At 40.2% G+C, this 26,093-nt stretch overlaps 1 protein-coding gene across 6 annotated transcripts in view; it reads left to right on the forward strand.

Annotated features, from left to right (window-relative positions):
* CPQ (carboxypeptidase Q) overlaps positions 1-26,093 on the forward strand; it is a 573,403-nt gene that overhangs the window by 441,509 nt on the left and 105,801 nt on the right. For all 6 annotated transcript variants that reach the window (XM_025265059.3, XM_025265060.3, XM_044928552.2 and 3 more), the window contains exon 6: positions 3,142-3,233. In XM_025265059.3, the coding sequence (XP_025120844.3) occupies positions 3,142-3,233 (92 nt within the window). The remainder of the gene's footprint in view (positions 1-3,141; positions 3,234-26,093) is intronic.

The following is a 26,093-nucleotide window of genomic DNA, read 5'->3' on the forward strand; positions in this document are numbered from 1 at the left end:
CACATGCCAGACAGAGTGTCTTACATACGTCATCACATCTCATTTCATCCTCACAGCCACCCCTGGAAATTGTTATGTTATGAACACGTAATATTCCCTCCACTCTTCAGATAAGGAAGCTGAAGTCCAGGTGGAAACATGTCTCAGCGGTCACACAGCTGGTGCCTGTTGATAGCAGGGCTCAGCAGATCTGTCCACATTTTTCAACTGCAATACTTTGCCTGGAAAATGAACTAGCAGGAAAGTTTTAGGAGATGAGGCTGGGATAGCATTAGAGAGCTTTGAATTTTACCCTAAGACACCACACCTTGGATTTATTTATTAATTTGGTACCTATTTCAGTTCAGTTCAGTCCAGTCACTCAGTCATGTCTGACTCTTTGTGACCCCATGAACTGCAGCACGCCAGGCCTCCCTGTCCATCACCCGGAGTCCACCCAAACCCATGTCCATCGAATTGGTGATGCCATCCAGCCATCTCCTCCTCTGTTGTCCCCTTCTCCTCCTGCCCTCAATCTTTCCCAGCATCAGGGTCTTTTCAAATGAGTCAGCTCTTCTCATCAGGTGGCCAAAGTATTGGAGTTTCAGCTTCAACATCAGTCCTTCCAATTAACACCCAGGACCGATCTCCTTAAGGATGGACTGGTTGGATCTCCTTGCAGTCCAAGGGACTCTCAAGAGTCTTCTCCAATGCCACAGTTCAAAAGCATCAATTCTTCAGCACTCAGCCTTCTTTATAGTCCAACTTTCATATCCATACATGACTACTGGAAAAACCATAGCCTTGACTAGACGGAACTTTGTTGACAAAGTAATATCTCTGCTTTTTAATATGCTATCTAAGTTGGTCATAACTTTCCTTCCAAGGAGTAAGCGTCTTTTAATTTCATGGCTGCAATCACCATTTGCAGTGATTTTGGAGCCCCCAAAAATAAAGTCTGACACTGTTTCCACTGTTTCCCCGTCTATTTCCCATGAAGTGGTGGGACCAGATGCCATGATCTTAGTTTTCTGAATGTTGAGCTCTAAGCCAACTTTTTCACTCTCCACTTTCACTTTCATCAAGAGGCTTTTGAGTTCCTCTTCACTTTCTGCCATAAGGGTGGTGTCATCTGCATATCTGAGATTATTGATGTTTCTCCCGGCAATCTTGATTCCAGCTTGTGCTTCCTCCAGCCCAGCGTTTCTCATAATGTACTCTGCATATAAGTTAAATAAGCAGGGTGACAATATACAGCCTTGAGGTACTCTTTTCCTATTTGCAACCAGTCTGTTGTTCCATGTCCAGTTCTAACTGTTGCTTCCTGACCTGCATACAGGTTTCTCAAGAGGCAGAAACCCATCTCTTTCAGAATCTTCCACAGTTTATTGTGATCCACACAGTCAAAGGCTTTGGTATAGTCAATAAAGCAGAAATAGATGTTTTTCTGGAACTCTCTTGCTTTTTTGATGATCCAGCGGATGTTGGCAATTTGATCTCTGGTTCCTCTGCCTTTTCTAAAACCGGCTTGAACATCTGGAAGTTCACGGTTCACGTATTGCTGAAGCCTGGCTTGGAGAATTTTAAGCATTACTTTACTAGCGTGTGAGATGAGTGCAGTTGTGTGGTAATTTGGTACCTATTTATTGGGCACCAAATATGTGTGCCAAACAGTCTAGGCACTGGGGGCATCACATTGAACCAGAAGCTTGCAGCGTGGCTCTTGGAGGTCTTGAACAGAGAAATGACATGCTCTGGCATACGTTTTACGAGGGGCCTGCTGACTGCAGTACAGACCATCACCTGCAGAGGGGCATGGACTGTGGCAGGGTGACCAGCTTGGAGGCGACTGCAACAGTCCACACAAAAATGGGTGGGGCTTGGACCAGCATGGGAGCAGAGGTGAAAAGTTGGATTCTAGATAGACTTAGCAGGAAACACCAATGGGATCTGCTGAACAATTGGATGAGGAAATTGCTTTTCTGGGCTTTAGTTGGAACTCAGGTCAGCCTGCCTCAACTCAACTCAGTTCAACAGTTGGAACTCAACAGCCTGTGCTGTTTGATGTCAAAATTGCTCAAGTGTAAAGTCATTTCACAGTGTTTCATTTAGTGAAAAGCTTAACTCCTTTTCAGTACCTTAGCACTAGACTTATACAAGGAAAGAATACTTGTCGGTGTCCAGAGGAGGAGGAACAGAGCTCCGTTTCCCAGGAGCACTCATCATCCAGGCTGCAGTCAACCAGCCTGCTGCCCTCCACGTGCCTGGGTGGCGGCACTGGTCGTTATACTCGATGCTTGTTGTGTGTCCATCTCGTAGCCATTCATAGTCCTTCCCTATGGCTTCCCTGCAGTGAGGCAAGAGGAAAGGTCTTCTTAATGAGGTTTAAGCCCCGCTTCATGTTTTTCTGCACTTATTATTTCTCAGAAGCAACATCATCAGGTCCAAATCAGAAACAAGTTTCAAGTCTTGATCAAAAAGTGAAACTCCCAGCATACTGTTTGACCCTTGTAGTTAACTTTTATGGAGCTGACACCATCACTCAAAAATGGTTCTAGATATGCCAGATCTGCCAGTAACTTCAATGACTGCAGGATGTAAGTTTGTATTTCCCAAGTCAATGAATGCAGCATTGTGTTTTCTTCATGATCATTCATTACTAAGGATAGCATGGGCAGTTGGTTATACTTGTGGATTTAGACTAAGAAGCAACCCCTTACATACCTTATCTTGAAGTAGAGACTAATCACTGGGTTTCAGTTAATCATGGGAAGGAAGGCCTCAGGATTTGCCTAGAGTCTTCCTAACTACATCTTCTGGATGGACTCTAGCAGCCCAGTGAACTTGGCCATCAGTTGTGTCCTACTGGGTACTTTGTCCAGTTAAAAATATGAATAGAGGCTCTCACTCCCTGGGCTGCAGACAGCAGTCGCCACAATCCCTTTCATCATTAACCTGCCCTGGAGACTGGCCCTGGGGGTCCTCCTTTGCTGGGTCAGCCACACCGTGCATCAGGCAGCCACACCAGCAAGAGATGAAAGGGTGTACCTCTGATTCCCTCCTGCTTCCCTCCTGAAGAATTCAGATGAGAGGCCCTGCCATTTTTTTTTTTCTTTAATTCAAAATCAACTGAAGAATCACTTGTTTTATTGTTATTCCCAGGTCTGCGTCCAAAGAGAACCCTGCGTTTGGTGCTCTGGACTGCGGAGGAGCAAGGTGGAATTGGTTCCTCCCAGTATTATCAGCTGCACAAGGTAGGAGAGCAGCCATGGACTGCTGGGCATTTGCACGTGTAATATCAGTATCAATACACCAAAAGCACTGATGCTTCTGGTTTGAAAATTTCCTCTATTGTCCTGAAGACTCAACAGTACTTTGTGGTAGGCTGACCCTGGCAAACACCCCTTGCAGAAATCTTCTTCATTCAGCCCCATAAAGGAGAACACCCTGGTGAGCTGAGGAATTTTCTATGTCTCTGTTAATCTGTGGCATTAGGAAGATTCCACTTGGTATTTAGCCATTTTCGTTGACTCTCCAGTTCTGCTGTGCTCATGTATGCCAGAGAAGCAGTAATAGGTTCACAGTCCCTGTTCCTATTGAGCCCACCCCCATGCCCCAAGGTCCCAAGTGCTGGTATTTGAAAGCCACATCCTAAGACCTTGAGTCAGCCAGGAGCATTGATAATGGCCGTGGGAATGGCAGCAACCAAAGGTCTCAGACCTGGGAATGTGGAGGGCAGTGTGGTTTGACACTGACCAAAATAAGGCAAAAGGGAAGCTTGAGGCAAGAAGGTGATAGTGGAAAATCATATATAGAAATACAAGACCACATTTAAGACAGGGAACAGGGGCTCTCAAGGCAAAAGAAATATAAGCAAAAATAAACAAATGAGACCTAATCAAGCTTAAAAGCTTTTGCACAGCAAAGGAAACCATAAAGAAAACAAAAAGGCAATCAATGGAATGGGAGAAAATGTTTGCAAATGACTTGATCAACAAAGATTTAATATCCAAAATGTACAAACAACCCAATCAAAAATGAGCAGAAGACCTTATAAGACATTTCTCCAAAGAAGACATACAGATGGCCAAGAGGCACATGAAAAGATGCTCAACATCACTAATTATTAGAGAAATACAGATCAAACCCACAATGAGGTATCACTTTACATCAGTCAGAATGGACATCATCAAAATGGCTGCAAATAGTACATTCTGAAAGAAAAGGGAACCCTTATACACTGTTAGTGGGAATGTGAATTGGTGTAGCCGCTTTGGAAAACAGTAGGGAGGTTCCTTAAAAAATGAAAACTAGAACTACCATATGACCCAGCAATCCCACACCTGGGCATATATCTGGAAAGGATGAAAATGCTTAATCTGAAAAGATACATGCACCCCAGTGTTCATGGCAGCACTAATTTACAATAGCCAAGACATGAAAAGAACCCAACTGCCAGTCAACAGATTTATGGTGTGATAAGTCTGTTGACTGGCAGTTGGGTTCTTCTCATGTCTTGGCTATTGTAAATTAGTGCTGCCATGAACACTGGGGTGCATGTATCTTTTCAGATTAAGGGTTTTCATACATACTGGAGAAAGCAATGGCAACCCACTCCAATACTCTTGCCTGGAAAATCCCATGGATGGAGGAGCCTGGAGGGCTGCAGTCCATGGGGTTGCTGAGGGTCAAACACGACTGAGCGACTTCCCTTTCACTTTTCACTTTCATGCATTGGAGAAGGAAATGCCAACCCACTCCAGTGTTCTTGCCTGGAGAATCCCAGGGATGGGGGAGCCTGGTGGGCTGCCATCTCTGGGGTCGCACAGAGTCAGACATGACTGAAGTGACTTAGCAGCAGCAGTACCATATATACATACATACATACAGTGGGGTATTATTACTCAGTCATAAAAAATTGACATTTGCAGCAACATGAATGGACCTAGAGAATCTCATACTAAGTGAAGTAGGTTAGACAGAGAAGGATAAATATTTTATGATATCACTTATATGTGAAACCTGAAATAATACAAATGAATGTATATACAAAACAGAAACAGAACCACAGACAGAAAACAAATTTACGGTTACCAAAGGGGAAAAGGAGTCAGGGTGGCGGGGGATAAATTAGGAGTATGGCATTATCAGATACAAACTACTATATAAAATAGATAAGCAACAAGAATTTACTATATAACGGAAGATGTACAGAATCTTGTAATAACCTATAATGGAAAATATTCTGAAAAAAATATGTATACATAACTGAATCACTTTGCCGTACACCTAAAATTAAAACAATATTATAAAATCAATTAAACTTAATTTTTTTTAAAAAAAATGAGGGGCAGGGAGATTAATATCAAGAACAAGCTTTGAGAAAGGGGAGAAGGGGCAAGATGTACAAGCGCAAATCAAATGTTAGTTTAAAGAGGAACTCCCCATTTGGTGACTGTGCTGAGCAGTGACGGCTGAGCAGAGGAGCGGAATCTGATCTGCTGGACTGTTCTCCCTGCATCTCCAGGCTAAAAGGAACACGTCTTGTAAATTTCAGTTATCTAAATCAGAGAGAGCTCTGTTGTTTTCCAAGTTGTGTTTATAACCTTTTTGACCATTTGACAAAGTCAGTCTCTGTTACCCTATTTCAGTTATGCAGAGCTTAAGAATAAGTTCAGGGTCACAAATTTGGTCACTAAATATTGTTACTTTCTGTAGAAAGGAAGACCATGCCTTTTGCCCAACTCTTTCTCTACTTCAGTTCTTAAGGCCTCAAGTGTTCATGGAAAATAAGATTCTTTCAGATTATGTCCTTTGGTTGGTGGGTCAGTAGCATCATCTTCTCTCCATTGTAGTGGACAAGATCAGACAGGAGTCATTCTAAATCCAGCAACATTCAGTTAATATTCTCTGAGAATCTACCGTCTCAGGCACCATAGTAGGCATCAGGTTTACTGTCATTAAGAAGCCTCACCCTGACCTTCCTGAGACAGCTGTCAAAAGAAGGGCACCGACCACTGAACTTCAATCACAATATAACGTGTTAAGAGTGTTCTGATAAAAAATAAATCAGCGATGACAGAGAGAGAAAATTCACGTAACCTGGGCTTCGGGAGCAGTCACAATGGACTACATGAGAGAAATGACATCTAAGCAGAGACTGAGGACTAAGCAGAAGCCAGGTAAGGGAAAAGTGTTGGCCAAGAGGAAGTGAGTCCGGAGCAGTGGGACCTCCATGCGCCAAGGCTGGAGGTACAGAGGTCACTGAACACAGTAGAGACTGACAGGCATTCAGAGTGGCTGCTGCATCGAATGCAAGATGCACCACGGGAGAAGCAAAGAAGAAAGAGAAAAAGGAGCCTGGATGAGAAGGTGCAAACCATGTTTAGAAGTTTGCACTTTATCCAGAGGACAAGGGAGTCATTAAATTATTTTTAAGAAGGAGTGTCTAGAATCTATACATTTTGGCCTCTATTAAAAACAAAACACCTAAAGGAACTCTTTTGAAGCTCTGTCATTCTCTACTTCAAGAAAAAAAAATGATTTATTAATAAAACTGCAATGGCTCCAGCTTGAAATTTCCTCAACCTTTGAAATTCCTTAGATCTGAAAAAACATTTTTATTTCCCTGAAGATTTTGAGTTTTGCTGTACTTTGTAGAAGTAACATGGATAAAATTAGAAATTACTTGATTTTAAACTTCTAAGAGGTTGGCAGGTATGAACACACACACACACACACACATATATGAATATATACTCAAAGGACATGCAATGAACCTGTTTTATTTTGAAAACATCCACATTGCCTTCATACAAATGTGTCTATATACTGGTGGCTGATCTGAATTGCAATTTCAGGGATGGAAAGAAGAAATTCCAGAAAGAGAAAACATAGGCCTTTTGTTTTAGGATAGCTCTTTATCTCTCCTTTAAAAAGACATTCTGTGTGTTTTACAAGACACAACCAATTCTGAAGGACTTAACTCTATACTCTTATGATTAGCATATGGATCTAAGAATTGTCAAGAGCAAATGATTTCTGGGCGGCTGAGTTTAACTTTAAAGTAACTATAACAAGGACCTCATCCTTGAGGAGTAAGTGAGTTTGAGTGAATAGTCAGGAGGGAGGAAAAAAGGAAAGCCACTCTCCTTCATATTGATGAGAACTGCCTGACAAATACCCTTGGCATCGGTATGAGTGATAACAAACAAGAACAGAACTTGAATTTGGTAATTGTAAAAAGAAAAGATTTGAACTTTTAAAATAACTATGCTAGCATTTTTATGATATGGTTATTAATGATCTATATCAAGGATCAGTAAGTTATGGCCTGTGGATTAAATCCATATGTTTATGTACAGACCTCAAGACAAGAATGCTTTTATATGTTTTAACTGATTATGTGACTGAGATTGTATGTGGCCTGCAAGTCCCAAAATAATAAGTAACTGGCCCTTTACAGAAAAGGTTCATTGATCCTTAATTTATATGATAAAAATCATAAAATATTTTCATGTTATTTCCATACAATAATTTATTTATAACTTTGTATGACCTAAATGATAATTTTATAGATTTTATTTGGAGCCAGTTAACTGTTTTGCAGAAAGATATTATTTCAGTAACATAAATTCCATTACCACTCTGTTTTTATGCATTCTTATTTGGTGTAGAGTTTTACCATAAAGTTAGCTAGACTTTCATAGCATTAATTATAGAGAAAACCAGTATGCAAAGAATTTCTTCTTTTTGTATGTTTGTAAAAAATTATTATTTCTTCTTTTTTGTTGCCCCGAATATATTCTTTTTTCATCATTATAGAATCTTTTCAACATTAAAAGTACTATAAATATTACTTCAGTGGATATGTATATAAGCTAAACTTTCATGGGAATAAAATTAATATTACCATTTATTATCCTTTTCTTAGGAAATATATCTTTGTTTATAATTAATATATTCATAGAAAAATATATAAAATTAAAATGATTTAAAATCATATGCTTAAACTTATTACCTAATTTTCAAAATTGTATTCAGATTAAGAGCTGCCTTTACTTCATAATTATGCTTTCTTATAAAGTATTAGGTCAATTATTTAATAATTGCTAGCCTTACTTAATTGTCATGAAATATGTGAGGCTATTTGTGGTTTGCATATAAATTTTGAAACGAAAATCGAACTTTATTGTGGTATCTAAAACACTTTACAAGGAAGCAAATTCCAACTGAAAAAGGTCTATGAGCATTTTAGCAAGCATTACTAATAAATAATTCAAACAGGAAATACTGAGTTTTTCACTATATTTTGGAGTCAACTTGAATAGAAATCATTCCTGGTGTCCATCCAGCATGCCCATAACAATTCATAGCATAAAGTCCCATAAGGGCTGTAGGGCTGTGTACATATTATTCTCTTTTAAAAAAAAATGGCAAAAACACCACAGTATTATAAAGTAATTAGCCTCCAATTAAAATAAATGAATTAATTTTAAACAGTTATTTCACGTATTTCGATAAACTATAAACTTTTCTCTCCTAGTGTGGAAATCCTTCCACAGGCTCCATACATTATCACATGAACTTGAGAATTATTTAAATATATATTGTTTGTACTCTATTGATTCATTTAAAAGTAACACATTTTTCAGGAGCTTCCCTGGTGGCTCAGTGGTAAAGAATCCGCTGGCCAATCCAAGAAGACTGAAGAGACGTAGGTTCTATCCCTGGTTTGGGAAGATTACCTGGAGAGGGAAATGGAGGTCCACTCCAGTATGCTTGCCTGGAAAACTCCATGGACAGAGGAGCCTGGTGGGCTACAGTGCATCGGGTCGCAAGGAGTTAAACATGGCTGTGACTGAGCACACTCACAGTGTGAGGTGTGCTCACGTGATAGAGTAGTAAAGTCCCATCAGTCGGCCAGTGGGGAATTTTTCCAGGTCCTGTAACTATTTTGGAGTACTGATGGGGGCGTATTAGGGGTGAGGCTGGTGAATTTCTTGGTGGGAGTAGGTGGCCATTGGATGTTTAGGTGAAGGTGAAGGTGAAGGTAAGGACCCTCCTTACCCTCAGCTAACTTCCTGCTTAATGCATGGCTTCACAAAAGAGGCAGACGGGACTTAGCAACTAAACAATAACAATACAATTTTCCTGCTGCTTTATTGAGGAATAATTAGCACTCAGTGATAAAATGCGCAGTTATGCTATCTAACTGTCTCATCCTCTTCTGTACTCTTCTCCTCTTGCCCTCATTCTCTCCCAGAATCAGGGTCTTTTCCAATGAGTCCGCGCTTCATATCAGGTGGCCCAACTCTTGGAGCTTCAGCTTCAGTCTGTCCTTCCAATGAATATTCAGGACTGATTTCCTTTAGGATGGATTGGTTGGATCTCCTTGCAGTCCAAGGACTCTCAAGAGTCTTCTCCAACACCACAGTTCAAAAGCATCAGCTCGTCAGTGCTCAGCTTTCTTTATGGTCCAACTCTCATATCCATACATGACTACTAGAAAAGCCACAGCTTTTACTATATGGACCTCTGTCAGCAAAATTATGTCTCTCTTTTTTAATATTTTGTCTAGCTTTGTCATATCTTTTCTTCCAAGGAGCAAGCATCTTTTAGTTTTGTGGCTGCAGTCACTGTCTGCAGTGATTTTGGAGCCCAAGAAAATAAATCTGTCACTGCTTCCACTTTTTCCCCATCTATTTGCGATGAAATGATAGGACCAGATGCCATAATCTTGTTTTTTAAATGTTAAGTATTAAGCCAGCTTTTTCACTTTCCTCTTTCACCTTCATCAAGAAACTCTTTTAGTTCATCTTCACTTTCTGCCATTAAAGTGGTATCATCCACATATCTGAGGTTATTGATATTTCTCCCAGCAGTCTTGATTCCAGCTTGTGCTTCTTCCAGCCCAGCGTTTCTCATAATGTACTCTGCATATAAGTTAAATAAGCAGGGTGACAATATACAGCCTTGACATACTCCTTTCCCAATTTTGTAACAGTCCTTTGTTCCATGATCGGTTCTAACTGTTGCCCCTTGATCTATATACAGATTTCTCAGGAGGCAGGTAAGGTGCTCTGGTATTCCCATCTCTTTAAGAAGTTTCCACAGTTGTTATGATCCACAAAATCAAAGGCTTTGGTGTAGTCAATGAAGTAGAAGTAGATGTTTTTCTGGAATTCCCTTGCTTTTTCTATGATCCAGTGTATGTTGGCAATTTAATCTCTGGTTCCTCTGCCTTTCTGAATCCAACTTGTACATCTGGAATTTCTCAATTCACATACTGTTGAAGCCTGGCTTGAAGGATTTTGAGCGTTACCTTGCTCCTAGTCCTATTGCCACTGCTGATTTTTCCAAATTTGCTGACATATTAAGTGCAGCACTTTAACAGCATCATCTTTTAGAATTTGAAATAACTCAGCTGGAAATCCATCACATCCACTAGCTTTGTTCGTAGTAATTCTTCCTAAGGCCCACTTGACTTCATACTCCAAGATGTCGGGCTCTAGGTGAGTGGCCACACCTTCATGGTTTTCTGGGTTATTAAGACCTTTTTGTATAGTTCTTAGGTATATTCTTGCCACCTCTTCTTAATCTTGTCTGCTTCTGTTAGGTCCTTGCTGTTTCTTCCCTTTATTGTGCCCATCTTTGCATGAAATATTCCCTTGGCATATCCAATTTTCTTTAAATATCTCTAGTCTTTCCCATTCTATTGTTTTCCTCTATTCCTTTGCATTGTTTACTTAAGAAGGCTTTCTTATCTCTCCCTGCTATTTTCTGGAACTCTGCATCCAGTTGTATATATCTTTCCCTTTCTTCTCTGCCTTTTGCTTCCCTTTTTTTCTCAGCTATTTCTAAGCCCTCCTCAGACAGCCACTTTGCCTTCTTGTATTTCTCTTTCTTGGGGATGGTTTTGGTCACCCTTTCCTGTACAATGTTACAAACCTCCATCCATAGTTCTTTGAACACTCTGTCTGCCAAATCTAATCCCTTGAATCTATTCATCACCTCCACTGTATAATCATGAGGGATTTGATTTAGGTCATATCCAAAAAGTCTAGTGGTTTTCTCTTCTTTCTTCAATTTAAGCCTGAATTTTGCTCATGATCTGAGCCTCAATCAGCTCCAGATCTTGTCCTTGCCGTCTGTATAGAGCTTTCCATCTTTGTCTGCAAAGAATATAATCAACCTGATTTTGGTGTTGACCAGCTGGTGATGTTCATGTGTAGAGTTGTCTCTTGCGTTGTTGGAAGAGAGTGTTTGCAATGGCCAGTATGTCCTCTTGGCAAAACTCTGTTAGCCTTTGCCCTGCTTCATTTTGCACGCCAAGGCCAAACTTGCCCTTTACTCCGGGTATCTCTTTACTTCCTACTTTTGCATTCTAATCCCCTATGATGAAATGGATATCTATTTTTGATATTAGTTCTAGAAGATCTTGTAGGTCTTCATAGAACCATTTGACTTCAGCTTCTTTGGCATTAGTGGTTAGGGCATAGACTTGGATTACTGTGATGTTGAATGGTTTGCCTTGGAAATGAACCCAGATCATTCTGTCATTTTTGAGATTGCACCCAAGTACTTCAATTCAGACTCTTTTGTTGACTATGAGGGCTGCTGCATTTCTTCTAAGGAATTCATGCCTACAATAGTAGATATAATGGTCATCTGAATTAAATTTGCCCATTCCCATGCATTTTAGTTTACTGATTACTAAAATGTTGATGTTCACTCTTGCCATCTCCTGCTTGATCACACTCAGGTTTCCTATTGTGTGAGTAGTATATAGCACAACTTCTTCATCCATTCTCCTACTTATGGTCATTTGGGTTGCTCCTAGCTTTAGCTGTTGTAAATAAGGCTGATATGAAATTTTTGTACAAATCTTTAGGTGAAGATATGCATTTCTTTTCTCTTCTAGGAGTAGAATTGCTGGTTCATGTGAGAGATGAATGTCTACCTTTGTTAGAAACTGTCAAAGTGGCAGGAGGTTATACCATTTGACATTCCCACCAGCAACATACGAGTCTTAACTGCCCCCCCATCCTACCCAATATATAGTAGTATTTGTTAAGACTTTTTATTTCTGACCATTCTTGTTATTATTATTATTCAGGAATAATAATTTTACGAGATACAGTTCTGAAAAGTCCCGGGAAAAGTTCTGAGTCCACTTCTAATGGCCACCATTGTTTCACCCTTTCCTGCTTCCTTGCCTTCATTCTTTGTCCAGTCTTATGATTTACCAAGATCAAAGCCCTTTTTACCCAGCATGAGGTTTGTGGAGCTATTCATGGTTGGAGTGACCTTATTTCAATTTGAAGGAACACGGAGAACAGGTTATAGAAATGCCCTCCTCTCATGACCACAGCTCACTCCCTAGAGACAGACCTCACAGCAGGGTGGGGCTACTGGAACTCAGCTGGAGCCAAAGGGAGCCTGAGGCTCCACTGGGTTTTGGGAGGGAGATTTCCCTTATGTCCCTGAAAGAGTTTATTCTAGAAAGTGGGAAAAGGATGTCAGAAAATGTTTTGTGTTATTCTTTGTTGATAAAATTATTATTTTTAAAAAATATGGCAGTTTTTTTTTTTGGTTGAATTCAGCTTGCATTCACTGAGAAAGGAATGTTGCCGCATGTAGAGGCGATATTATTGTGCTCTAGTGATTTTCAAGAGTTTACTTATCAGAGTGGAATTTAACTTTGAAATTAAAAAACATTGCAGATGATTTTATTGAATTTTCATGTCAATGAGTCAAATGAGTGTTGTCCAGATGCCATTTGCCTAATCTACTTTTCATGGGAACAATGTTACTTTCTTCTCTACTCTTAGAAGGAGAGCAGGATGTCATTTCTCATGTCCTGAAACATACAAAGGAGGAAAAACACCCTAGACTAGCTTCAACTCTATTGCTGGCATTTTTAAATCTTTTCCATTTTAAACAAAAATATGATCTGGCATAATTATAATGAGTAAGGTAATCTGGCCTTGAAAAAGCCTCATTACACAAAGTAATCAAATAAAATAGATTGATATGTTCTATTCTGGCATGAAAAATATTTTAACCTTTTCCTGATTTATTGCACAAACTACTGGCAATTGAATTACTGGGATTATGAACACTGCTGTGTTCTGGTAGTCATTAATAAGGGCAATATTTTAAACAGGCTTTATTAAATGAGGGATGGGATGTATGATCATTCTAAATACATTAGTTTATCCTAACTCTAGCCAACTCTAAAACAGAAAAAGTTAAAATGAATATGTATAATATTTTGTCAGAATTTCTGGTGTTGCCACGCTGAGGAACAAAATTTCCTCTTTACTTATGTAAATATATAAAAAATGCCAGCTTCTTTTAGTAGTAAAGTTCTTGCCAACTTCCCAACCCACGCTGGGTTTGTGTTTCACTCTAAAATAAAAGATACTTGGAAATGCTTTTGAGAATTCTTCAATGTTATTTGGGCAAATGGATTTACTTTAGCATTTTTATTTTACCAACCCTATTGCTTCCATGTAATGTTGATTTAGTTAGGGTGACATCGCTAGAGAGAAAACAGTGTTGTACTCGTCTGCAGCTCTGGTTATAAAAATAATAGACCTGATAGGCTCATTCAGCCTGATTGTGTCTGGACTGGGTGTCCAGAATGGCATTTCTTATATCGTTAATGTTCCGTGCAGTATAGATGTACTAATCAGAGGTTATGGTTTCAGTCATTACTGCTGGGCTTCGATGCATCCGTGTTTCTCTTTCAGTGCCTAGGTATTTGCATGAGTCTGTCAAGCACATCACAAAATTGGTTTAAATTTCATTTCTCTCAGTATCTTCTTGGTCTGGAGTCCCATGTAGTTCCAACATTCACATAATTTCTACAGCACGCCTGGGAGCTCTTTGGGGTCTTATTCGAATTTGTGAATTTTATTTTATATTTTAAGGAAAGTGCTGTCTTTTGCATTTGTTTGCTTTCTCCTGAGAATTCCATTATGACTATGGGACTTTAGAATATTCTGTATTATATTTATATAGATGTTATGTCAGCCTGGACAGAGATGTCAAAATATTTCCTTTGGTTTTAGGACAATCACAGTACGCCACCTTGTCGAAGAACATGAGTAGACTTGGACTCACCTCTTTGCTTTAACTCTTTAGATGGTATACTTCTTAGCGAAGTTTTTATTATTTTTTTCCATATAGGAGAAAAGAAGTCATTTAAAGTAAAAAGACTACCTGTGACAACTAGAATGGAATCTTTGATCTTGCCTACAGCTGTGGGGCGATATTTATCATATTTATCATATGACCTTATGTCATAGGTCACAGTGAAGTCTGGCTTGAGTATTGGTTTTAGCCCAAACATGTAAAGAACCACATCCTGACTTCTCTACTATGACTACTAATCCAAATAAGGCAACCACCTTTCAAAGCTGATTCCAAGAACACTGTGGCAAAGCCCCAAGGTTTATTGTGAATTCTTGTGGTTGGCATCTTACTGCATTTGTTCTCCGTTTGTAAAACCATGACTGACTTCAGTTTGTACCCAGGCTGTTTTACTAGCTTACTAGAGGCTGCCTAGTAGGCACGAACAGCTTCTGCCTCTGTTGCTAACCAGGTCGTGATCTGAGCCGGAAGGACCCATAGCATATTTAGTGCATGAAGTTCCTAAGAAATCAGGTTGGCACACAAGAATACACAAATCTGAAGTGAGGTGTCATGCTTAGGCTCCCAAGTGACTTATGCATCACAAGAGCCTTTGGGATTAAATGGTCGGATCCCATGCACAAGTTACAGAGTCAACAAGCCTCTTTTGAATCACCAGCACTATTTTAATTCACCTAGGAATGTCATCTTCCCTTTGTCTTCTACAGTGAGGGTTGGTCAGCGTTTCTTAGGGATCAAGTAGTAAATAGTTTAGGTGTTCAGGCCATATGACCTCTCTATTCAACTCAGTCTTTATAGGTCCAAAGTAGTCATGGACAATACTAGACAAATGAGCCAGACTTTTCAAATAAAATATAAGAAGGAGAAGGAGAAAAAGGAGAGGAGGAAGAAGAGAGAAGAGGGGAGGAGAAAGGGCAGAAGGAAGGGAGGAGAAGGAGGTGGTCAGATATGACGTGCTGGCCATAGTGTGATGATTCCTGTTATTGGGAAGAAGTTTAAAGAACTTTCTTCCAAATCTTTTTTCAATTTCATAATCACACCGTTTGGAGAAAGAGGTTTGTAGTACATGATGGTATTCTAACATTTAGAGTGTCTTTAGCTAACATTTAGATTTTAATATGACTGTTATTTGTATGCTAAGCACTCAAGAGGTTTCAGTTTTTCCCCTTAGATACTTGGCCAACAGAATACACCATTGCCAGGCCAGTCTGTCTCATTAGTCAGAGCCCAGCGAGGCGCACAACAAGTATAGTAAGCTGATTGGATGACAGGGTGAACATGTTTCCTCAGTATTTCCTAAAGAAGAGCAGAAGGTTTTATTAAGATAACTAAATATGATAGCATTTGAAAATATATTTTAAATGGCATTTTTAAAATGTAGAAGTGACTTTGAAAGGAATGAACACTCTAGTGTATAATACCTTGGCGGTTTTCTACTAATCCATAGCAATTGTCATTCACTGTTTAACCACATCCTAGTTTTATCCATAGATGTGCCTGCTGTGTCTTTTTAAATCTGAATTATTATGTGAGAGAGAAGCTCTTCCCAGGAAACCCCAAGAACCTCATCTCTTTTGGTAATTAGTAGCCCTTCTAGAGGGAGAAGGAAATGGCAACCCACTCCAGTATTCTTGCCTAGAGAATCCCGTGGACAGAGGAGCCTGGTGGGCTGCTGTCTATGGGGTCACACAGAGTCGGACATGACTGAGGTGACTTAGCAGCATCAGCAGCAGCAGCCCTTCTAGAAGCTAGGACAAACGTAGACAGCATATTAAAAACCAGGGACATAACTTTGTTTACAAAGGTCCATATAGTCAAAGCTATGGTTTTTTCAGTAGTCATGTACAAATGTGAGAGCTGGACCATAAGGAAAGCTGAGCACCAAAGAATTGATGTTTTTGAACTGTAGTGTTGGAGAAGACTCTTAAGAGTGCCTTGGACTGCAAGGAGATCAAACCAGTCAATCCTAAAGGAAATCAACCCTGAATTTTCATTGGAAGGACTGATGCTAAAGCTGAAGCTCCAATAGTTTGGCCACCTGATGTGAAGAGCAGACTCACTAGAAAAGCCCCTGATACTGGGAAAGATTGAGGGCAGGAGGAGAAGGGGGTGACAGAGGATGAGATGGTTGGATGGCATCACAAACTCAATGGACAGGAGTTGGCGCAAACTCCAGGAGATAGTGAAGGTCAAGGAAGCCTGGCGTGCTGCAGTGCATGGAGTCACAAAGAGATGAACACGACTTAGTGACTAAACAACACAAGTCTTTCTAGACGTTTGTCCTGTACTCTGGCTGCTGCAGTTTTTGTGTACTTCTGCTAGAATAACACATAACCATTGAAAAATGGTCTGTTGATGATGGTTTGAGGAATGAATAGGCAGAACCAAGCTAGCAGGGCTGCCAGCAAGGTCAGTGCTAGAGAGCAGATACTGGACGGTGAGTTTACTCGGTACTCTGAGAAGGAGTGTCCAGAAGTCACAGTAGGTAGTACTGAAACTGCGTTACTTTCAGGACTAGACATCAAACAGGGAACTGAGAAGCAGAATCGTGGGACACAGCAGAGAGCACAGCCTGAGTATTGCCCGTAGTCCTTTGTCTTTCTCTCTGGAACTCATCCCAGTAGGTCATTTACATAAGTATTAACCCAAGTCCTGTGTTGTCTTAAAGATATCACTTCTCCCCTGATAGAGTAGATTATGGTCTGGCTTTCTAGCTTGCTTATCAGTTAGGATACAGCTATAATTCCTTCTGACTCATCTATTTGTGTTAAAAGCATAAAGGTATAATTTTTTCCAAACCAAACGATTAGAACTCTCATTCCTTATTTTCTTTCAGAAGATCTCACTCTTGCATCGTCTTATCAAATGCTTGTACTGCATTTAAAATGATTCATTCTGGAAGCTGAGGTTACCCCTAGCAACCAGCAGTTTGCCTAAACTGCTTTGGTTTCAGAGTTCTCTTAAAGGAGAATTCTCAGAATCAATTGCTCAAGAGCTTTTATACCCCACACAGCACAACATATGTAGACAACAATTTGAATTTTTAAAAGTTACCAAGACCTTTCAAAGGAGGTTTAAATTGGTTTCATAACATGAGTTATTTTGAGGCTAGAAAGAATATTCATTACTAGTTAAAAAAAGAGTCTAATTTACTTTGAGAAATTTCTATAGTTTCATTTAATGAAACTCATCCTCATGAAAGTACACATGATCCTATCTTCAGTTCAGTTCAGTTCAGTTCAGTCGCTCAGTTGTGTCTGACTCTTTGCAACCCCATGAATCACAGCATGCCAGGCCTCCCTGTCCATCACCAACTCCCGGAGTTCACTCAAACTCATGTCCATCGAGTCGGTGATGCCATCCAGCCATCTCATCCTCTGTCATCCCCTTCTCCTCCTGCCCCCAATCCCTCCCAGCATCAGGGTCTTTTCCAATGAGTCAACTCTTCGCATGAGGTGGCCAAAGTATTGGAGTTTCAGCTTCAGCATCAGTCCTTCCAATGAACACCCGGGACTGATCTCCTTTAGGATGGACTGGTTGGATCTCCTTGGAGTCCAAGGGACTCTCAAGAGCCTTCTCCAACACCACAGTTCAAAAGCATCAATTCTTCAGTGCTTAGCTTTCTTCACAGTCCAACTCTCACATCCAAACATGACCACTGGAAAAACCATAGCCTTGACTAGACTGATCTTTGTTGGCAAAGTAGTATCTCTGCTTTTCAATATGCTATCTAGGTTGGTCATAACTTTCCTTCCCAGGAGTAAGTGTCTTTTAATTTCATGGCTGCAATCACCATCTGCAGTGATTTTGGAGCCCAGAAAAATAAAGTCTGCCACTGTTTCCACTGTTTGCCCATCTATTTGCCATGAAGTGATGGGACCAGATGCCATGATCTTAGTTTTCTGAATGTTGAGCTCTAAGCCAACTTTTTCACTCTCCCCTTTCACTTTCATCAAGAGGCTTTTGAGTTCCTCTTCACTTTCTGCCATAAGGGTCATCTGCATATCCGAGGTTATTGATATTTCTCCTGGCAATCTTGATTCCAGCTTGTGTTTCTTCCAGCCCAGCATTTCTCATGATGTACTCTGCATAGAAGTTAAATAAGCAGGGTGACAATATACAGCCTTGATGTACTCCTTTCCTCATGAAAGTACAGATGATCCTATGTTAAATACTTGTAAGTTTGCATTTCAGGAGACTCTGCAGGTATTCACTAACACCTGGAGTTGTATGACGCACCTCCAAGCCCGTCCCTGGCATGACTGGATGGTATTTTCCCCTCCAAAGCTCTGGAAGACTTTATTATGCCCCACAGAACTAAATGGGAGACAATGAAACTGTTATATCCTTTGAACTGAATAGGAAAGGTCAAAGGGAAAAGAATGCAATAGTAGAGGAGAAAAGTGCTTTTTGAAAATTGCTCAATTTTTCCATATAAGAGAAAATACTTTGTTCCTTTTAATAGATCTGGAAATGCAACACTAGAGATTTTTTTTGGTTAGACTTACAGAGAGAAAAGAAACAATCAAGAATTTTGAGAGATCCCATTTCCCAAACAAATATGTACTATGTTCTTACTATTTACAAGATGTTATTATAATCACTTGCATCTGTATGATCATTTATAAATCTGAATACTTTTTCATAGACACTGGTAATAGTAATGACCCTGGCAGTTGTCAGACCATGTACTGCTTTCCTTATTTGATATTTGAAAAAATAAGGCTCAAGAAAGTAAAAAAAAAACATGTTACACGGCATGGATATGCGCTCCAGAGCCTGAACCTGAACCTAGCTTTTCTGTCTCCAGACTTGAGCCGTAATGATTTCTCTGTGTACTTATATATAGGATTTACATACATTTATGTGTACATTTATCTGCTTGTCATAGTCGGAAGCGTATACATACCAATTTATTAGGCATGCTGGACACAAAAGCTTTAGCATAGTCAGTGAAGCAAAAGTAGATGCTTTTCTGGAATTCCCTTGCTGGCTCTATGATCCAATGAAAGTTGGGAATTTGATCTCTGGTTCCTCTGCCGTTTCTAAACATAGCTTATACATCTGAATGTCCTCAGCTCATGTACTGCTGAAGCTTGTCTTGAAGGATTTTGAGCATAACCTTGCTAACATGTGAAATGAGCAAAATTGTACAGTACTTTAAACATTCTTTGGTATTGCCCTTCTTTGGGATTGGAATGAAAACTGGCCTTTTCCAGTCCTGTGGCCACTGCTGACTTTTCCAAATTTTCTGACATATTGACTACAGCAATTTAACAGCATCATCTTTTAGGATGTGAAATAGCTCAGCTGGAATTCCATCACATCCACTAGCTTTGTTCGTAATAGTGCTTCAGAAGGCCCACTTGACTTCACACTCCAGGATGTCTGGCTCTAGGTGAGTGACCACACCATCATGGTTATCTGGGTCTTTAAGACAGTTTTTGTATAGTTCTGTGTATTCTTGCCATCTCTTCTTAATCTCTTCTGCTTCTGTTGGGTCCTTAACATTTCTGTCCTTTTTCATGCCCATTCTTGTATGAAATGTTCCCTTTATAGCTCCAATTTTCTTGAAGAGATTTCTAGTCCTTCCCGTAAGGAGTATGACAAGGCTGTATATTGTCACCCTGTTTATTTAACTTATATGTAGAGTATATTGTATGAAATGCCAGGCTGCTTGAATCACAAGCTAGAAACAAGATTTCTAGGAGAAATATCAGCATCCTCAAATATGCAGGTGATACCACTCTAATAGCAGAAAGCAAAGAGGAACTAAAGAACGTTTTGATGAGTGTGAAAGAGGAGAGTGAAAAAGCTGGCTTACTACTCAACAGTCAAAAAACGAAGAACATAGCATCTGGTCCCATCACTTCATGGCAAACAGAAGGGGGAGAAGTGGAAGAAGTGACAGATTTTATTTTCTTGGGCTCCAAAATCACTGCTGATGGTAACTGCAACCGTGAAATTAAAAGACACTTGCTCCTTGGAAGAAAGCCATGAGAAAACCTAGACAGCATATTAAAAAGCAGAGACATCACCTTGCCAACAAAGGTCCATATAGTCAAAGCTATTGTTCTTTCAGTAGTCATGTACCGATGTGAGAGCTGGACCATAAAGAAGGCTGAGTGCCAAAGAATGGATGCTTTCGAACTGTGGTTCTGAAGAACTCTGGAGAGTCCCCTGGACTGCAAGGAGATCACACCAGGCAATTCTAAAGGAAATCAACCCTGAATATTCATTGGAAAGAATGATGCTGAAGCTGAAGCTCCAGTACTTTGACCACCTGATGCAAGGAGTCGATTCATTGGAAAAGACCCTGATGCTGGGGAAGATTTGAGGGCAAATGGAGAAGAGGGCAGCAGAGGATGAGATTGGTTATATAGCATCACTGAGTCAATGAACCTGAATCTGAGCAAACTCCAGGAGATAGTGAAGGACAGGGAAGGCTGGCATGCTACAGTCCTTGGGGTCACAAAGAGTCAGACATGACTTAGAGACTGAACAACAGCAATGCTGGGTGCAATAACACATGAATGGATGAATGGAGAAGTCACGTCTAAATGCTTAGTTTAAAACACATGTAGCGCAGAATCGTATTTTACTGTATTTTGGAGTATAAAGGTCAAGGGATACTGTATAATCATGCAGACATTAGCTGTCACCAATAATTCTCAATGTTTTATATTCACCCTTTCTCTGAAGACTGTAAAAATAAATATATTTATTTGTTCCTGAGGTTAATTCTCTAAATCCTGTTACAATGATATAAAAAACATTTTAATATTCACTGTAATTTGCTTTTAGTTTGGGGCATTTTCTAAGTAATGTTTTAGCTAGACAATAGATAGAATAAAAAAATGCAAAGAGAACTCTTAGTGATACAAAAGTCTTCACACTAATAAAAGTTAAAATCATTTCACTGTTTAAAAGATTGACTTCAGATCAGAGAATGTCCTGGGTACCACCTTAGAACATCTTCCAAACATTTCTCCAAAGAAGACATACAGATGGCCAACAAACACATGAAAAGATGCTTGACATCACTAACTATTATAGAAATGCATATCAAAACTGTGATGAGATATCACCTCATACTGGTCAGAATTTTCATCACCATAAAATCTAAAAACAGTAAAATGCTGGAGAGGATATGGAGAAAAGGGAGCCGTCCTGCACTGTTGGTAGGAATGTAAGTACAGCCACTGTGGAGAACAGTATGGTGCTTCCTTAAAAAACGAAAAATAGAACTACCATGTGACCCAGAAATCCCACTCCTGAGCATATACCCAGAGAAAACCATAATTCAAAATGACTCATGCGCCCCAGTGCTCATCGCAGCGCTGTTTACAATAGCCAGGACATGGAAGCAACCTAAATGTCCATCACTGGAGGAGTGGTAAGGAAGATGCGGCGCACATATACAGTGGAATGTTACTCAGCCATAGAAACAAACAAAACTGGGCCATTGGTAGAGATGTGAATGGACCTAGAATCTGTCATGCAGAGTGAAGTAAGTCCGAAAGAGAAAAATATATTTTAACACGTGTATGTGGAATCTGCCTCTAATCTTAAAAGAAAGGAAAAATGAGATGAAAACTCTGATCCTTGAGAGATGGATATAGTATATGTATTTATCTGTTTACATCTTTTGTACATGTGTTGAGCTTGCTGCTGCTGCTGCTGCTAAGTCGCTTTAGTAGTGTCCAACTCTGTGCGACCGCATAGACTGCAGCCCACCAGGCTCCCCTGTCCCTGGGATTCTCCAGGCAAGAACATTGGAGTGGGTTGCCATTTCCTTCTCCAATGCAGGAAAGTGAAAAGTGAAAGTGAAGTCTCTCAGTCATGTCTGACTCTTCGCGACCCCATGGACTGCAGCCTATCAGGCTCCTCTGTCCATGGGATTTTCCAGGCAAGAGTACTGGAGTGGAGTGCCATCACCTTCTCTGGTGTTGAGCTTAGACACCTTGGAAAATAAACTGAGACTCTCCACAAATGAGTTCAGCTTACTTGCTCCAAGATAGCTGTGCCTGGTACACTAAGTAAGGAGGATACACCAGGATGGATCCCTGCTTGTGTTATTTTTACAGATTTCCAAGGACAGAGATTTCACTGTGTCAGTATATTTTTTAGCATTACCAGACAATAAGCATATTGCAGGCCGTGTCCACTTAGCAATGTCTTAGTTTAAGGATATAACTTAGAATAGCTGAGGAGCACTTACAAGTTAGCCATGAGATCTCCATTAGGTCTCCAAAAGTTAGTGTACCTTAAGCCTTCCCTGCCTTAATAATCTCTGTGTAAAACACTAAGGAAGGAAAAACAAATTGTGGGGTGGGGGATGAATTGTGCATTGCGAAAGAGGAATTTAAACATTATTTACAAACTAAACTCAAAGAACAAATTCTTTAGCACTTGTTCTGTTTGTTCATTTGTTTTGTTTTTAAGTAAGGGGAATCTAATTTATTCTCTCCTTGGTGGGGAGATAAAATAATTTATACCTTCAGTATGTTCTTTTCTTCATCATTGAGACCTCAGTTTGTTACTGCTTTTGGCAAACTGTACTTGCCAGAATAGATTGGTGTCTGCTCTTCTTCACTGAAAGGTGCCTGACCAAGAGCGGCCTCTCTTGAGTAGTTCACTCTGCCAAAGTCTAATACAACAGAAGTGGAAAGGAAAGTGAAAGGAAGGATATGTTCAAGAGTGTATCACATCTTTAGAATCTAAAATACTAAGTCTATTGGCTTGCACTAGAGCTTGGCAGAAATACTGGCCACCCATGTTATTTTTATCTTCACACTCATTTAGGCAATTACCTTGAAATGGGACACAGTAGTGATGGTTTCCATTGAAAGGCTCTATTTAAACATCTTTTTTTCTGAATCACTGAGATAAGAATGGAGCAAATGAAGATGGAAAAAATAATTGCTGGTATATAAGGTTTCTACTTCCAGTTCTCTTAAACTGTGTTAATGCCTAATTAATGACATTCCTATTGTACAAAAATATTGAGAATGCAAATATAATTTCTCAGCTAATTATTTCATTATATTGAAGTGACACATGTGAAGTAAGAACTTAATGTGGTTTTCATAAGAACCAGCAGTTGTGGACTTTCACTTAAAATTTTCAAGTGGAATGAAATACACTTTTCTCATGACTACTGTGATTAAGTAAAAAATGCCTTCTATATATTTATGTGTATAGTACTACCTTATTTTAGCAAATATTTATCACTGAAGTAGGGTAGTGAGGTTTATGTGAGTAAATTATTACTGACAGTGAAACCCAAGGAATGTAAAGGGATATGGCTGCCAACAGCTGCAAGAATCTGGACTATTCCTCTTTTTCAAAACACGGCTCCAGCAGTTGATGTACGAATAGTGGTGGAAGAGAGGTCCTTTTACATAAAAACAAACAAACAAAAAAAAAACCCTCAACCACTCACACCTCTTCAGCTAGAACAGCAGACTATCAAATACTGTAGTCTCAAATTTAAGCTGTAAAATAATGGTGGGGCCTGAGAGAGGGGAGAGAAAACTGGAGAGGGACTTGGTGGGGTTGATTGGAAGAGATTTGATTCTCCATTTATTTGATTTAAGGGTTATCAGTTTTAAGGAGTGCAATTAGAAATAATAAAGCTTTTTCAGGAAAAAAAAATACATACATGTGTGTGTTCTCGGTCCTTTCCAACTCATTGTCACCCCACGGACTGTAGCCCGCCAGGCTCCTCTGTCCATGGGATTCTGTGGGCAAGAATACTGGAGTGCATTGCCATTTGCTCCTCCACGGGATCTTCCTGACCCAGGGATCAAACCCACCTCTTTTGCATTAGCAGGCAGATTCTTTACTGCGCTACCTGGGAAACCCCTCAGGAAAAGTGAAACTACATTAAATGTACAGTTTTTAAAAACTGACAATAGAGTACAGTATCTCATACTTTTGTAGTTCTCGCCAAGTCTAAAGATGGCTCTGGATACACTTTGGCCCTGAGCAGTGAGGCCTCAAGTCTGATGAGAGGTCATGTGGTGGAACCTGTGCTACTCAGCTTGATGAGGGGCTAAGGATGGCCTCTTACGGTTGACAGTTCAATTATGAGGCATATTGAATAAAGGCTTTCCTCTGTATTTTCAATTGGGCTAAGGTTGTTTTTTTCTTCCATTTAAGAATTTTAATATTTCTGAAAGTCATACAACTTCTTTGGAAAGTCTAAGGAAGTTGTCAACAAATTGTTCCATACCTGAGCAGAGGCCTCCATGATGCATGTTTGGTAACACCCATCTTCACTAACCCTGAACACTCTAGGATTTAGCCTGCTGCTGCTGCTGCTGCTAGGTCGCTTCAGTCGTGTCCAACTCTGTGTGACCCCATAGACGGCAGCCCACCAGGCTCCCCCGTCCCTGGGATTCTCCAGGCAAGAACACTGGAGTGGGTTGCCATTTCCTTCTCCAATGCATGAAAGTGAAAATTGAAAGGGAAGTCGCTCAGTCATGTCCAACCCTCAGTGACCCCATGGACTGCAGCCTTCCAGGCTCCTCCATCCATGGGATTCTCCAGGCAAGAGTACTGGAGTGGGGTGCCATTGCCTTCTTCGAGGATTTAGCCTGAACATCTGTCAACTTCTACTGCCTTTCATTGTTTTGCCTCATACATGGAAATCAGTCTTCTGTATACATGAAACATATGAGGAATTTTAGTCAATAATAAGGGGCTAATATTTTAAATTTAGGGATCTGTGTTGATACTAATGCAAATAACCAAAGCATAAAATGAAATCTCAGAGACCCTTTGTGTGTGATGATGTTTGTTCATAGATAATGACAAGTAATAAATGGCATAATTTATTTGCCTGGAATTTGGCAAGTATCTTATGGAATGTATCAATAACAAACTGTTAGTCACTCATTAGTGTTCGACTCTTTGTGACCCACAGACTGTAGCCCACCAGGCTCCTCTGACCTTGGAATTCTCCAAGCAAGAATACTGGAGCGGGTTGCCATTCCCTTCTCCAGGGGATCTTCCCAACCCAGGGGTCAGACTAGATCTCCTGAGTGGCAGGCAGATTCTTTGCCATCTGAGCCACCAGGGAAGCCCCAACAATCAATAACAAGGTACATTCCAATTTCCAAAATGCTAAAATAGGAGAAAAATGTGATTCTTATAATCAAGGAAATTTGGTGTTTATCTGTTGACTTTTACAGTGGTAGAAATCAGATCAGATCAGATCAGATCAGTTGCTCAGTCGTGTCCAACTCTTTGCGACCCCATGAATCGCAGCATGCCAGGCCTCCCTGTCCATCACCAACTCCCGGAGTTTACTGACACTCACGTCCATCGGGTCAGAGATGCCATCCAGCCATCTCATCCTATGTCGTCCCCTTCTCTCCTGCCCCCAATCCCTCCCAGCATCAGAGTCTTTTCCAGTGAGTCAACTCTTTGCATGAGGTGGCCAAAGTACTGGAGTTTCAGCTTCAGCATCATTCCTTCCAAAGAAATCCCAGGGCTGATCTCCTTCAGAATGGACTGGTTGGATCTCCTTGCAGTCCAAGGGACTCTCAAGAGTCTTCTCCAACACCACAGTTCAAAAGCATCAATTCTTTGGCGCTCAGCCTTCTTCACAGTCCAACTCTCACATCCATACATGACCACAGGAAAAACCATAGCCTTGACTAGACGAACCTTTGTTGGCAAAGTAATATCTCTGCTTTTGAATATGCTATCTAGGTTGGTCATAACTTTCCTTCCAAGGAGTAAGCGTCTTTTAATTTCATGGCTACAGTCACCATCTGTAGTGATTTTGGAGCCCAGAAAAATAAAGTCTGCCACTGTTTCCATTGTTTCCTCATCTATTTCCCATGAAGTGATGGGACCAGATGCCATGATCTTCGTTTTCTGAATGTTGAGCTCTAAGCCAACTTTTTCACTCTCCACTTTCACTTTCATCAAGAGGCTTTTGA

Source organism: Bubalus bubalis, chromosome 15 (assembly GCF_019923935.1).
Source record: "Bubalus bubalis isolate 160015118507 breed Murrah chromosome 15, NDDB_SH_1, whole genome shotgun sequence".
Taxonomy (NCBI): domain Eukaryota; kingdom Metazoa; phylum Chordata; class Mammalia; order Artiodactyla; family Bovidae; genus Bubalus; species Bubalus bubalis.